The sequence below is a fragment of the Poecile atricapillus genome, chromosome 1 (genome assembly GCF_030490865.1).
Source record: "Poecile atricapillus isolate bPoeAtr1 chromosome 1, bPoeAtr1.hap1, whole genome shotgun sequence".
Lineage (NCBI taxonomy): Eukaryota > Metazoa > Chordata > Aves > Passeriformes > Paridae > Poecile > Poecile atricapillus.
In genome coordinates this window covers 110,209,873-110,223,092 of record NC_081249.1, presented here as the reverse complement: position 1 = coordinate 110,223,092, position 13,220 = coordinate 110,209,873, and the positions used below count along the sequence as shown (strand labels likewise).

The 13,220-nt window shown below is 41.7% G+C and overlaps 1 protein-coding gene across 1 annotated transcript; it reads right to left on the bottom strand.

The window, feature by feature from the left end:
* Window positions 1–757: 757 nt before the first annotated feature.
* Window positions 758–12,304, bottom strand: CHMP2B (charged multivesicular body protein 2B). The gene is made up of 6 exons (XM_058860289.1): window positions 12,151–12,304; window positions 9,274–9,365; window positions 6,208–6,402; window positions 3,730–3,832; window positions 2,683–2,789; window positions 758–2,551 (listed from the first exon to the last, which is right to left on the bottom strand). Exons 1-6 carry the CDS (start codon window positions 12,182–12,184, stop codon window positions 2,438–2,440), a joined length of 645 nt encoding a protein of 214 aa, XP_058716272.1. The 5' UTR covers window positions 12,185–12,304; the 3' UTR covers window positions 758–2,437.
* Window positions 12,305–13,220: the final 916 nt, after the last annotated feature.

Below are 13,220 nucleotides of genomic sequence, written 5' to 3'. Positions count from 1 at the left end.
GGTAGGGGTGGAGCCATTTTTAGGTGTGTGCACAACTATGTCATTGATCCCAGCTGGAGACTCAGATCCAGCTCCTGTTTAGGTGCTAGCAAGGATAAAGGAGGGTAAAGGACTTTTAAGTTACTCAATGTGATTTAAAAGGAATTTGTATCTAAGTAGGGGGTGCATCTTTTTTAGACTGATCCAACATACTTACCATAATTGCAGACATGCCTGCAAAACTACAGCACTTCTCTGCAAAGAAAGATTTTTACACAGGGTACAGCTGCAGGATTGAAAAGATAACTTGTAACCAACCACGGGATTGATACTGGCACCAGCCCTAGTTCAGCAGTCCTGATGACACCAAAAAGCAATACCTTTCTTCCTGTTCCTCAAAGACCCAAAGGAAAGAACCCACTATGGAATTATTCCCAATTTTGACAATTATTAAAAGGATCAACTGCACACCTCATTCAGAAAGGACATAAGCCTTGGTGTTCAACCAAACCACAATCAACCACTGCCATTCTATCCCTGTGTTCACATTATGATTTCTCTTTCAATACCACAGAGCAGTACTTGGGCATGAGGTTCCAGACAAGGAAATGCAAACTTGAACAAGTGTTTACTGAATATTGAGTCAAAGGCCCACAGGCAACTACAATAAATATTATGCTGCTTTATAGCTCAAGTCAAAGGAATATTTATCAGAGCTCACAAAGAAAGCCCAGTAAGAGACAGATGTGTAAGACTAACCCTACAGAGGACAAAGTCATTGTGGAATAAAAAGCCTTTTATTAGATTTTTACAAAATAACTTGTAAAAAAAAATCACCCCATATTGGATATATGCAATATATTAACTTACACATTCCTACTCACTACCTGACAGATTCAGTTTGTCCATTATTTCTAAGAAAGAGAAAGAATACCTGCAATTCTAGGCCTAAAACCTGAGGAAGGCTCTCCTATGAGTTCTCTTTGCTGACTTCAGTCCTAAACAGTAGATGGTGCAACAACAGTAGATTCACTGAGGTTTCCTGCTATGCTTTGTCTAGCAGCAAAGTCTCTTTATGAAGTGTGTTCCCCCCCTAGTTTTCCTGGTTTTGCTTTTGGGAGGTATCTTGCTTTTGTTTTTAAAGCCAAGATGACTGTTACTTCTTTTCAAATGAGCAGCACCACTAAATCAACACTGAGGGGTAAATATCTCCAGCAGAGTCAGGGCTGAGGAATATCACACCATCTAGGAAGTAATAACTGGGAACTGCATTCTCATTTTGACTATTTCAAGTATCAACAGTTCTTACTCCTTAGCACAATGCTTTAAACTCCATTTAAAGCTAGAGTTGTGTTGATGCAGTTCAGAGACCATAGAAAAACCTTCACAGAACCAGAACACTTTTATTATAGTGTTTAGACAAGTAGTTATCATTTATGATCCAAAATTGTTCTCAAAACTAATATTTAGATTTAGTTTATCAATGTGATCAGTTGCATCTCAGCAAACAATACAATTATGCAGTTATCTTCCATTAAGAAATACTGTAAAATATATACAAATGTTGCTTCAGGCAAATGTCCTTTTTGCAAGTGCACAAGTTGCATTTCTGAATGAGTGCATCTCTCCAGCACTGAGTCCCATCAAGTGTACAGAGAGGTCTCACCAAAGCATTTTGTGAAACCAACTTAATAATTAAGTTTACTCACCTTTCAAAGACTCATTCTGAAAGAAAATCACAAAGGTACAAGATTTATATACATAAAGGCACAGCAATTCTGTTGAAACCAGCTATGTTACAGTACGATAGAGTTCAATCAGTGCCTTTCATGCAACAAAGTTCACTAATAAATGTAACTCCTCTTCCAGAAAAATTAACTGCACTACAAGTGTATCCTTCCCTTCTAGTAAGAAGAATAACAATCTATTATTTCATCAGCTCAGAAGGAATTTCAAAGAAATGCATAAAATGCTTTTTCTTTCTGCCTAAATTAGCTAGACTTTCAAAGCTATTTCTCATGGAAAAATAGTTTCCAACTAACAGCCAAGGCGAAGTTTCATTTGTGCTAAGAGATGACAGAATATTTCTATGATAGTTTTGTAAAAATGATAAATATTACATAGGTGCTGTCCTAAGAAGTGGCACGACCAGCCACAGAATAGCCAGTTCTAGAGACAGATCAGGAACTGAGATGGAATAAAACTGAATCCAAAGGACAGATCTGGATCAGGTGTAAGTGAATTTACTGTTGGAACTACACCCCTGGTTGGTCCAGAGTCAAAAAGACTCCATGCAGTGGCTGAAAAAAAAGATGTACTTTTCTCTGCAAATTGATCTCCAAGCTGTCATTTCTGTGACTTCAGGGTTTTCCTAGGAATCAGTTGCATTGAAAGAGTATTTGCACTTTGTACACGTGTCTAGAGCTGAGCACCCAGCAGGCACTCTGAACTGGATCAGTTAATCCACGCCCAAGGCTTTGAGCTGGCGCTCGATCTCCTCATCCGATATGGTGGTGGCGGTCGATGCCGATGCAGATGGCAAACCTCTGGCAGCTGAGGGAGCTTTGGCCATCTGGAAGGAGACAGAAGCTTTCTTCAGTCAGAATAATGCAGGTTTTGACAAGCTAACTTTTAGAATAAATGGTTTTTAAAAAAATGGAATGCAGGGGAAAAAGCACATGAACCGTCCAAAAATAGCCATACCTTGCCAGAGATTTCAATCCCAATCTCATCAAGCACTTGATTAACAATATCTTGGCTTTCTTCCTCTTCATCAGAAGCATCAAAAATATCATCCAGCGTATCATTAACTTTGAAGAAAGAAAACAAAGTCCAGCCTGCATTAAGCAAAAAGGTGACTAACACCATCTTTCTACCCTCCCAGAACACAGCAGTAATACCACAGTGTAGGATGCCATTAGAAGGCACCTGGGTGTTAGAGAGGCTCTCTTAGCTCTGCCTTGCAAAGCCTGTGAGCACAGCCAGGGCAACAACAGGGTAAGGCATTTTTATAAAAATGTTTAGTTCCACCAAAGAGTTCAGCTGCTGTATCTCCCCCCACATTAGATTTTAACATTTCTGCAAAACACCAATAGATACATAAAAATCCCTTCCTCTCTTCTTCCTCTGAGTATGTTGCAAAGTTGTTAACTCAGATAACTTGTGTGCAGTTGAGGTGTTTCCATCTTGGTCAACAGCATTGGTTTGAGTCCATGCTACTTAATATCACCAACAAAGGGGCAGGAATTGGGATGGAGAGAAGACTGTGAGCAGCACCAAGAATTAGCTGTCAGTGAACACGTGCACTCAGGAACAAGAAACTTGCTGCCTCCCCCAAAAAGTTGTTTGTGGCTTAATTTAAGAAAAAGGAGACAGAACCATATCATGCCACCATGTGCAGGAAGCTGAGATTATCAGTATCTAAAATAAGGCAATTTTTCAAGTCCCCCTACCAGTTATACTATCAAGGCCTTGAATAGGTCTCAAACCCTCTCCCCCCCTCAGAATGTTCCTTCCAAATAATGATGAATGTTTTGCAGAAGATGGAAAGGCATGGATTCTAGTTTTAATTCCTAGAGCTTCTAAAAGTCTAAGGCTCAGCTTTCCTGCTCAGACATACATTGTTTTGTTTGCTCTCTATTTTTGCTGTCAGTCTCATTAGCTATAGGAATAAAGTTCAAACATCAGTGTTTTGAGGCTGGTTCTCCCCTGCCAGGAGCAGCCAGCTGTGCCCTGCAGTGCAGAACTTACTCATTTCTTCAGTCATTTCCATCTTCATGTTTTCCTTCTGGAAATTCTGCATAGTTTGTAGAGTCTTTTGTGGATCCATTTTCTTATTAACTGCTTGCATTGTCTATTAATACGGAAAAAACTCTTAAATCATACAATGAGACATTAGTAAATATCAGTGCATTCATTAAGAAAAATGCTTTAATCCAAATTTCACTTTCCTTGTCTCTTTACATCCCATGAGAACTGTAGATAAGTGATAGATCAGTAGTACAGCCTGCACTTTGAAAGAAATACTGCTATCCAGTGTCCTAATAGACAGACTTTTAAATGTGTGCATTTTTCTTGCACCATGATCCTCCCCTGGCCCTGCATTAGGAAAAATCTGACTGATCTGAATGAAAAGAATGGAGAACATTTCCTAACTTGAAGGCTACATATATTAAAGAAGTAAATGGCTGCAGGTTCTTATTCAGAAAGGACCATTTATTTGAACCACCACTGGAGGACAGGCCTTAAATTGTTTCCTGATGTTACAATTCATGGAAAAATTACATTTCTCTGGAAAGACAATGTCTAAGTGTTGAGGAAGTACTTGTTTGGGGGGCACCTGTTTGATGGGTGGAGGTCTTGCAGTGACAGTGAAATAAACTTCACCCATTTTACTACAGGGGTGCAGCATTGCCTTTGTGGGCACTGCCCTGGGGTACTTCCCTCCTTCCTGAAAAGCAAGTTACTGTGGGATATCAGAATCTAAATATAGACATGAGCTATTCAAATGTAAAATTTAACCATCTTTGAGAAGGTAAAAGACTTGGTTAATTTAAAGAGATGGTATCAAGCCACTACAGGCTTCACAGAAGGTCTTCTGTCCTCATGTCTGAGTTTGTTCAAAGTGATAATGTATTATGATACTAATGTTACTTGAATTTCAAAGACTGTGCTCATGGTCACATTATTTGAATTTAAGAAGCTGTTCTGGACATGCAAGGTGTTGGTATAAATGGACATCAAAAGTATCTGCACTGATAGAGAAATCTATACTGATAGATTAAATGATAGATAGATAGATAGATAGATAGATAGATAGATAGATAGATAGACAGATAGATAGACCGTCAATCAGATTAAACTGATATATCTTCAGAAAATAAGGGTCAGATGCATGACTAAAATAAACAGGTAACTTAACTGGATTTTACTATGTTCAAAATTAGCAACATATATGCTAAGAAGTATACTGAAAGTACTTTGAAAGCCTTGCATTCACATATTTGTTAAGGCAACTGATTTTACACATTTTTCACCAATGGTTTTATGAGATTAACGATTCTTTAAGTTTCCTGTGTTGATAAGGGAAAATATTCACTTTAAGAGTGATCAAAAGAATTTAAGACCTTTCTCTCCAATAATGTTACACAAATTGTACATACAAGTACCTGCTGTGTTTCAAAAAAACATAATTTTTCTGAATGCTGGGTAATTGTTTTAAAAATATTTTTGGAATTTTTTCCTACTGACCTAATCTTTATAACTACTCCCTTGACACTTTGGTTTGGAAAAAATTAATCCAAGATCTATCACAGATATAAACAAGTCACCCATGTAATAATTAAAAAGCAAGACCAACTTGTTCACATGAGCACTGTTGTTAGAATACTGAGTAAGGTGTTGAAGATGATCAGTCAGACAAATCCAGTTTGTAAATCTGTGTAAAAGGCACCTGACTACCTGACCTGACCACCAAGCCTTTGTGCTAATTCTTTCTTGCACCGAGTTACATTGCTGTGTTTAACTGGATTTAACTTGGACTGGGATCAAAGCTCAGCTTGGTCTACAGTGATGCATACTAATTCTGCTTCCTGCACCTTGAGCTGAACAGCCCTCCTTGCCAAAAGCCAAATCCCTCTTTATCAATTCAGGGAAATAGGGGAAAGTTCACACCTAACTCAGAAAACTGAGATTCTTCACTCTTATGAGATGAGATCTGGGGGAAAACTAAATGCAATACTCCTTCCTGAGAAAGCACAGAGAGAATGCCAGTGGACTCCAGATTAGATTTTTTTAGGAACTTTAGATCCAAAGCAATAACCTACTTTTTCCAAAAGCCATAAAGCTATTGTGACACACTGCCTTGATTTCTAGATGAATCATGCCCCACTTTTTCCCAGTAAAAACTGCTTGTGACAATAAATACAGGCAAGGCACTGTAGCAGCAGTGTTTGGGGTTTTCTATGTACTAAAAGAGTTCATTCACTGGCATTAGTTTGTTTTTATCATGTAAACATTTGACAGATGTCTAGCCCAAGAAAGTACATAGGTGCTATGTGAGTAGATTGACCAAACAAAAATGCAATAATATAAACTCAAATTATGTTTCTCTATTGTATCCTCACCACCCCGTACAGTGAGTTTTAGCCCTGCAACTACCCAAAATAACACAATTTTTGCAACCAAATCCTGCATTTCAATATAAAAGAAGATCCTGTGGTGCCTTACTTTTGCTGTAGCTGACATAGCTCCTGCCATCTTCATCTGGGAGTTCATGACCTTGGTTTGAGTGGACATGGAAGTGACTTTAGAGCTCACAGCATAGGTCCGATTCTTCTGCTTCCTCAGCTGCACCAGCTGCTTTGCCAGCACTTTGCAGGCCTCTTTGTTACCAGTCTTAGCCATTTTCTTGATTTCCAGTTCCTGTGAAAAAAGGTGTGAGATTAATTCCACAGAATTTCCATTCACGCAAAACTATAATTAAGCCTTAACACTAATAATTAAATTCAAAAGTAAATTATCCTCTTGAATCTTTTAAGACATTTGAAGTTCTATAAATAGCTCCTTGCTTTTTTTTTAACAAGGCTGTTTAGCAGAATCAATGTCATGCTGGTATGATCTGACCACAAGGAAAAAACTCAATAAAACTGAATTATACTGTGGTAGCACACAGTTCCCCCAAAGACTTCAATTTCTGCATGATGTCACATTAACTTCTATGTGCACATTCTATCCCACATCTGGACAGGCAGCCACACTTCAAAAAAAAAACACCAAAAAGTGCAGGAATTGTGATATCAGCTACCAATGCCATGACCCTGATCAACTTTGATTTCTTGCAATCAAACAACATCACTCATGTAAGAAATGGAGAGTTCTTTTCAACACTTTTTCAGCCTCAAGAGAACCTTACAGCCTTTTGGAGGAAGAAGTAGATAAGGTTAGATGATCAATAATTCTAGCCTCTTCATCCTTATCATTTAGCTGGACTTAAATCATAATAAAAATAGCATAATTTAACATGTGCTTATGCTGTAAGAAAGACACTTCTGTCTTAGAAAACCAAACACAAACCCCAATCTGTCAATTCAAAGAGAAATAACAATCTGTTTAGCCCAGAGGTACCAGGAAAAAGCCTGGCACAAATAATCTTGTCAGCTGGGATTCTTCAAAGCATGTCTTCTGATTTGTGACTCGGTAATGTAAACTTTGCAACTACTTTCTCCTTCAAAGCCTTTTTAAGGCGGTCCTGCCACAGTGGCTCAGTTTTCTGTAGATGTCCATTTGTCCATTTTGATTTTTACCATTAAGTAAAAGCAGCTTTTAAAGACCAGCTTTCTCCTGGATTTTTCAGAATATGCCTGCTACAGGTATGCAGTTGTTCCACTTTATGTGCACTGCTAATCCAGAAAACTGCACTCCTAAGAAGCTACGAAAAGCTAAATTCTAGTCAGCAGGACATGTGGAACAGTCACCTTTACAGGCAGGTGCAAACTGTCCCACTGCATTACCCTGACTACCAGAAAAGTTCAGAGTTAAGTTTATTACAGAGATGGCTCTGGCACAAAATCTCCTCTGCAGATTTATAATTTTTAAAGGGTGTGTCATACACACTATTTTTAATCCAAGAAGGTACAGAGTGGCAACGAAGCAGCATGAGACTGTTCAAATGTTAGAGGCCTGAAATAGATGTAAAACTGTGTTCTTTGAAAGTAGTTCACAGAAGCCACAAAAATTCCTATAACATCACCAGAATATTATTTCCTTTTTTTTTTTATTTAAAGTTTTGTGAAGGTTGGAGAAATTAGTCTGCACCCCATAGTTTTAACAGCAAATGTTTGAAAATAGGGATTTTTCTCAGTGAGTTAGAAGACCCACATAGCATTTATAACCTGATTTTTTCAAAGCAAAATACAAACCATTGCTAAATCTCTGCAGATAATCCACCTGCAGAAAACAAACCCTATATACAGATGATTTTATTCTTAATTAAAAAGAATTTAGGTAAATTTGGGGTACATTATCTGCTTTTAAGAGGTCTGGGGCAAGCTTACTGAAGTCAATTATGTTCTTCTGGAAAAAAAATCCAAATTCATATAGCTATATCAGGTTACTGAACTGAAACAGACCTGACTGCATACATTAAGGTATTTTTATCCACAGAATTAATATAACTGGGTTTTCTCAGAGCAGTACCTTAAAATTAAGGGAAAAAAAAAAAGTCTTTCTAGAGAAAGCACATAATGAAATGTTTTGAGATTGACTGATAAGCCCCTGATCCTTCTTCACCTGATCTGACACTGAAAATTAATATTTATTATCCATTGCTACTCTCACTCCAGCAGCAAATTTAAACTTTTTCAAAGACATATTTCACTGCTCCTTCTTCCTCTCCTCAGAAATCCAACATTTCTGAAACCACTTAGTGTGGTAAGTAATCAACACACTGAATATTCACTAAAATTAAGGTTATTTCCGTATTTGTAATATTTCATACTAGAAAAATGCCTTATTTATGAGCAACCTACTATATCTTGTATGTCCAAGGCTTTCAGAAACAGTTTCTCTGATCTTTTAGTTTATTATTCCCAGCTCTTGGTATTCATGCAACCTGCTGCCATGAACCACCACTTCAATAGCTGCTGGAACGGGCTGGATTTGCACAGCTTTTCCCACATTCTGAGCATTCTTCATGCATCAAACCCCACCATCTGGCACATCCATTTCTCCTCTTAGAGTGCCACACAGGTGCAGCATTCAGCCACTGAGTACTCAAAAGCTCATACACAGTAAGTTCTGAATACATCTTAATTTAGGGAAACAGCCCTAATATTATCAGCTAATTTTAGGCAAGTTCTACATGAATGAAAATAACAACTCTGTGGAGTACTCATGATATCCTGTGGTTTTTCAAGTACTCTCTCCCACTGGACAGTCATGGTAACATATATAGCACTTCTTTTAATTTTTCCACCACAAGACCACTGATTTACAAACCTTTTAGAAAAACCTTCTGAATGACACAGAATGCTGGGAATTTTAGGGAAAACCCAACGTGGTTATTTTATCTAAACACATAATTTCAGGATTTTTCCTAGGTCAAAGGCTGAGAAACACTTTTAGACAGGAAATATTTTCCAACACAATTTTAATAACTGAGAAATGAAAAGGGGAAAACAACTTTCCTAAGTATTCCATTATTATGCATTGATTTGTATCTTTAAAACCTTACAAGTTTTCCATCGCATGTGTGTGTGTTTTAAAGAGCAAAATAAAGTTCCCTGTCATACTTACCAGTTGTTTTTCCTGTTTTTCAAGTGCTGCTCTATCTCTGCTTATAGCCCTCTGTGTACCTCTTAACTCTCGATTTTGCTCCTTTATTATATCTGGAAAGAAAATATTGATAGCTGGGCAAAGATTTTCAATACTCCATAAACATCTGCTAAGCACCCTGCAGACATGCAGCATGTTTGACACCTCCCTTTGTTCAGAGGGAGGTGACAGCATTTCAGATACAGAAAATATTAGCAGAATACAATCTGGTGTGTACAACATCAGCAGTGTGGGCTATATCCTGTTAAAAATAAAAAAGCTGTTTTACCTAGGATGTTACTTTGCACCATAACCATAGCAAGAGCCTCAAGCCCACAGTAATACATCTGTACACACACTTTCCTGCAACTCCACCACTGACTCAGCAATATCACAGTCACTGCCATCCCACTGCTTTTCCCCCAGTCAGACCTAACTGCAACAGGTCGGGCAGCTGAAGGAGCCTTGATTTATGAGATCTCAGAGCAGGTGAGGAGTTCCCAGCTCCAAAAAACAGTGAAAATAATCCCAGGTGCAAGTCCTGGACCCTGCTCTTCTCTTCTTTTTCTCCCCCACATCTGTGTAGCCCTTCTTCAAGTCAGTCTATAAAACAACAGTGTTTGAAACTTTTCAATTAGGACATGATTAAGAATAGCAAGGGAGGAAAGTGGAGGCCTCTACAACAAATTTCAGTCTACTGATGTAGCCAGCAAAGCTTGAACACTGTCAGGTGAAGTCCTCCTATTATCCTTCATAGAGTTTTGTGCACTGTACTATTAGAAATTATATACTGGTAACCTCCTCTTATTAAAGCAAGTATTATTTACAAGTCTAGGCATCAATCATGCTAGTTGCAACTAACTTTTGATAGGATTTACAGCACATGCTTGGGTATGATTCACCTGGGCAGGATGTCTCCATGTGACTCAGCATCCTCTGACCTTCACAGAGGAAAGCAGGTATTATCGAGGAGAGATTCACCTATTCTAAGTCTGCACTTTGGGTGGGAGTTTGAAAGGAGCAGACTGTCACATAAACTTTCTTTAGAGCTCATGAAGGATAAATTCTAGAATTGCAGGCCACCCTTTTCACTTTTTAAGGTTTGAGGCAATTTTTCTACAAACAGCAAGAAGCATTCTTCATTCTCAAAGCCAGAAATACAGTAGAACATCAATTGCTGAAATTATTTCTGTGTTAATAGGTTTGAATCAGAAAAAAAGTCCCAAACCTTTAGAGGCATCTTGAAGACAGAATATACACTTCCTCTTCCAACCTTGCTGGAGATTTAACAGTGTGAAAATGACACCTGTTTTTACAATGCTACTACTGCTGGGAGTAGTACACAAAAAGCATCCTTTTCAGTGGACAATAACTAAGAACTGGAAGATGGCATGGAATATAACTGCATTCTTCACACTGGCAAAGCAGCAGAGAAAATAATTCTGAAAATGCTACAGGCAAGTAATTTTGAAGGTAGATAAATGTATATTACTTGCCACAGCTGCACTTGGTGAAATGGAAAGAAAAAGCTTAATAGCTACACACAAGACTGTTTTTTCTAACTACACTATTTAAAAGAAATCCTTAGTATAGTGAGCTTGAGAGGTAGGAGTTCCAAGGTGATAGCAAACAAGAACAGTAGTTAGGAGATAATAAGGGTAAGCACATTGCTTATTTCTGATCCCCCACAGTGGCTTAAACTAAGGATAGCAATAAACTGAAAACAACTATCTGCAGTTACAGTTTCATTTGTTTTTAGAAGTGAAGGCCAAGATGAGAACTTGGTTCTTGTTTCTCTCTGATAACCGAGGGAAATTCCCAGTTACTAGAGCAGACAGAATACTACAGGTTATCTGAGATAGTCTCATGGCAATAGCCACTCCTGTGTGTCACACTGATGTCATACACACCAGGACAAGGAGGAAGCATTCCTTAAAACAGGCTGGGCAAGAGACATCAGCAGGGCTTGCCCTGGCTCCTGCAATCCTTCCTTGGCCATGGAAGCTTAATGCCAACTCCCTTCTTCCCTTCCCAGATGCCGCATCTAAAATGGGAAGAGCCAGGTGGGACATTGTGCGTGTTCCCCTCCGGTGACACACAATTGGTTGATGAGTAGCGTCATTTTCTGCGAGCCCTTTTCAAACGCCGACCCACCAGAGTGAACATGGGGCACCCAACATGCCAGAGAGCCGAACCTTGACCTCGTCGACCCTGGGGCACCACAACGCGGACAGCCGAGCATCTCCCAGCGGCCTGCTGGTGCCTACAGGCATCTTCCGGGGGCTTTACTTTGAGGATCGCTATTCCTGCCGAAGTTTAAGCGTTTGGATGCCAGACTGGCTACAGAGAACCAAGACCAAGTTGTTTCCACAGCCGCGCGGAGCCCGGGGCCGGGCGGTGGGGCTCCCGCAGCCTGGACGTGGCTCCCTCACAGCGGCACCGCTCGCGTCCCGGCTCTCCCTGGGCCCCGCAACTCCTGAAGGGCCTCTGTGCTTTCCCTCGCTGCCAGCGACAGATGCTGCTCCTCCTCCTCCCTCACCCACGGCCCGGGACGGCCGGGTTCGGCTCCCACCCGTCCCGGTGCTCCGGTGATCCCCGCCCCGCCGTGCCAGGGCCGGCCCGGCCCGGGAGCTGCCCCCGAGCGCCGCGGGTGAGTCACGGCGGGCGGGCCGGGGCCTCCTGCTCCTCTCCGCTCCTCTCCCTGCGAGCTCCCGCTCCGCCGGGACGCGGGGCCCGAGGCAGCGACCCCCGCCGGGCTCCCGCTGCCCCGGAGCCCCGGCGGGACCAGCCCAGAGCCCGGGGCCGTGCGAGGGCTGGGGGCGGCCGCCGCCGGCGGGGCCTCCCCGGGGGCCCACTCACCGTCCACGGTCTTCTTCTTGAAGAGCGAGGCCATGGCGGCAGCCGGACCCCCGCAGCCGCCTCGGCGGGCTCCTGTCGCCTCCTGCTCCGGTGACCAGGAAGCGGCCGGGCCGCGATCGCCCGCCCGGCTCCGCCTCTCGGCGCCGAGGGGCGGGCAGGGGCCGGGCCGGGGCTCCGCGCTGTGCCCGCCCACCCTGCGGGGCTCGGTCCGCCGCTGGCCCGCCTCAGCGGCTGCGGCCGCCGCTTCTCCTCCTCTCGGCGGGTTTTTTCTGTCCGGCCGCCCTCGTTCGGCCGCTCCGAGCCGCGGGAGAGGCGCTGCGGCCCCGGCCCGGCCATCCTGGGGGCCGGCCCGCAGCCGGGACGGGGCGGCGATGTCCTGGTGATGTCCCCGCTCCCTGCCCCGCTTGGGGATTTGGGTTCTCTTCTTACACGTGTAATTGTTAAAGATTAAAGTGAAAACATACCAAAAGTTAATTCGGCAGCGTGGTGCTCCTCGGCTTGTTTTTCTGAAAACACCAGTCTCGCTGAAAGTAGCAAGTTCTCACTGTTTTTCATGTGTCCCTTTAGTTATTTTTCACTGGCTGAAATCCAGATCATGTGTACACAGATACTATGGGAATTCAGCGAGCTTCTGTAAGGAAACCTGGTGCGGTGGCATCTGGAGGGATTTGGGCACAGATCACAATTAAACACACAGGCAGTGGGGTCGCTGCCTGTCCGTGACAGGTGAACCGTGGGGCTCGGGATTTTTTGTCCAGGAGCATCCTGGCTCTGGGCTCTCACCCCAAGCCATTACTGAGTCTGGAGAACTGATTTCACATTAGTTTTCTTGGATATGCCTTTGTCTGAGGGTCACAAGCACCGCTGTGCACAAGAGTATGGAAAAAAGGAATAATAATTCTCTAATGTTTCAATGTGTAATTACAATCAATTTTTAATAAGGTAGTTTATAACGTAGCTGTGGTTTCATCGTTGGTGACTACCTACATATGCATCATGCCCTTAGAAAATAAAAAGACCTTTATTAAAACAGAGCTGTAGGTTTGAATAGATATAACCATAGATATACC